Source organism: Sinocyclocheilus rhinocerous, unplaced genomic scaffold (genome assembly GCF_001515625.1).
Source record: "Sinocyclocheilus rhinocerous isolate Xijiao unplaced genomic scaffold, SAMN03320098_v1.1 scaffold1139, whole genome shotgun sequence".
NCBI lineage: Eukaryota > Metazoa > Chordata > Actinopteri > Cypriniformes > Cyprinidae > Sinocyclocheilus > Sinocyclocheilus rhinocerous.
Window position 1 is genome coordinate 3,648 of NW_015650308.1, and position 2,608 is coordinate 6,255.

The 2,608-nt window shown below is 33.8% G+C and overlaps 1 protein-coding gene across 1 annotated transcript; it reads right to left on the reverse strand.

Annotated features, from left to right (window-relative positions):
- Positions 1-605: 605 nt before the first annotated feature.
- LOC107711595 (natural killer cell receptor 2B4-like) lies at positions 606-1,958 on the reverse strand (the record flags this gene model as incomplete). The annotated part of the gene is made up of 3 exons (XM_016516597.1): positions 606-748; positions 873-1,157; positions 1,626-1,958. Coding segments are annotated over 3 exons (761 nt in total), but the record flags the coding sequence as incomplete, so codon positions are not given.
- Positions 1,959-2,608: the final 650 nt, after the last annotated feature.

Consider the following 2,608-nt stretch of genomic DNA (forward strand, 5'->3'; position numbering starts at 1 on the left):
ATTAATGAGGAATATTAAAAATACATTTAGATGTGGTGCTGTTGTGTGATAGATCATAGAACCAGAACTCACATATTTGAACTCATATACACAAACACACAGCTGACTGCTGTACAAACACACTGCTGAAATAATACACACCTTACACAAAATAAAAATTTCTTACCGATTTCTGTGCTTTTCTTTTGTAGAATGTTGGATCAGCGTAAGTGATTTCTTCACCACTCTGAACTGTTTCAACAATAATGCCAAACATTTAAAAACAACAAAACTCTGAATAAATTTTTTTGAGAATTACAGTATTGTTGTGTTTTCTTTACAACACTGTTTTACATTTTATTATTATACTGTGGACCTGTTGAAAGCACATACTCAGTTAATTCACACACGCTTAAGCAATTTATAGATCTCTTTAATAACTGCATTATCAATGGCTCAAATCTCTGTTACTAGCTCTATAATGACAATGTCATTATATTGAGGTGTGGTAACTGTATAATTGACTCTGGGGTGCTGAATTATTAAAAAAAAAAAATGCATCATCACAGGTGTGCATTATTTTTCTACTTATTCAACACCCAGAGTCAACTCAAAACCATGTATTTTTACAGGTATCTCAGCTGTGGGTAATACTTGCCCTCTTGGTCTGTTTTCCTGCAGATGCAGAAGATTCCAAATGCAGCTAAAATCAACAGAGTTCCAGCAGCAGCAGAAATGATCAATCTGTAAAACCAGGATATGCCCTGATCTATAATGGACAAAATGAAGCATTAATTTGAATTAATCTGCAACAACCACTAGCCTATATGATATATCAGCACTATATAACTTCATAGTTCAGTAAATAAACAGATGTATAAACACTGATGTACCTGCACATGTCTGACAGAGTCTGCTGATGTTGAGATGTTGAGTCTGGTTGCTGATGGGATTGTTGAGCACACAGCTGTAGGTGTTTTTATCCTGATATTCCACCTCCAGAGGTAGAGAGAGACTGATGCTGAGATCAGACTCACTGATGCTGGACAATAAACTGTTTCCTTTGTACCAGGAGAGAGTCACATGACTCACATTCACCACTGAACACAACAATGAACAATTATTGTTTGATGATGATGATGTACAGTCTTGGTTGATGACAGGAACAGAGATACGAGCTGGAAGACATGAGAGAATAAAGATAAAAGAGAATAAGATGAGGAATCAAGACTGACCAAAAGTATAGCATTACAAACAATCCTATATTCAAACTATTTTATATTGAAAGAATAGTGTACACATTTAACAACAAGGAGACAACAGTCACTGAAGAGCCTGAGATGAAAAATGAGACGTGCTGTGTGAATAAAGCATGGACATTTTAAGCTAAATTACACAGAATATTCTTATTATGCCTCATTCACAATCAAGCTGTGATTGAATAAATTATCTACAGGAATATTGAGAAAAAACTATCAGGTGTTTAGGATGCCCAAATGCTGTGTATTTATCCTTGGCCAGACAAAAAAGAGGGATATTATGCCAGGTTTAAAATGATTAAGAAATGATTAATGATGAGGTCTATAGCCAAAATTGGCCATTGAAGAAACATCCATAGCATCAAACAGGGTAAATATTATACTCACCATAGACAGTAAGATTGAATGTGTTGAGCGGTGTCTCTGTTTCAGTGCTGGTTATTTTATAAACTCCTGAGTCTGTGGTTCTGGTGTTTGTGATGCTCAGAGATCCAGTCTGATGATCCAGCTTCAGTCTGTCTCTGAGTCTCTCAGCAGCACTGGTATTATAAAATATGCTCTTATTTTCCTTCATGTTGATTTTAGCTATGAGAATGTCTCCAAACCTCCACTGGATCGGATCATATTGCAGTATTTCAGTAACATCAGTTCTTAGAGTGACAAGATCTCCCTCCATCACTGACTCTGGCACTAACTTCGCTGCATCAACACCAAACACACCTGATGAACAAACAGGAATATTTACTCAAAATTTGGAGATTTACCAGATTTTGAGTTTAAAAATGTATCATTGTAAAACTACTCTTTACTTTATGAATTTCAATGTATAGTTCAATGATGTACAATCAAATAAATCCTTTAATGTCAATGGAAGAGAAAAAAATATAAAATGTGACCCTGGACCACAAAGTCTTAAGTAGCAGTGGTATATTTGTAACAATAGCCCAAAATACATTGTATGGGTCAAAAATATCTTTTTTTTTATGCCAAAAATTATTAGGATATTAAATAAAGAACATGTTCCATTAAGGTATTTTGTAAATTTCCTAACATAAATATATCAAAACTTAATTTTTGATTTGTAATATGCATTGCTAAGAACTTCATTTGGACAACTTTAAAGGCAATTTTCTCAGGATTTTTATTTATTTATTTTTTTTGCTCTCTCAGATTCCAGATTTTCAAATAGTTGTAACTCGGCCAAATATTGTCCTGTATTGCCCTAACAAATCATACATCAATGGAAAGCTTATTTATTCAGCTTTCAGATGATCTATAAATCTTAATTTCAAAAAATTTACCCTTGTGGTCCAGGGTCACAAATAACATAAAGACTAAAGATATTTGAGTATATTAGTCTAATAAAACAT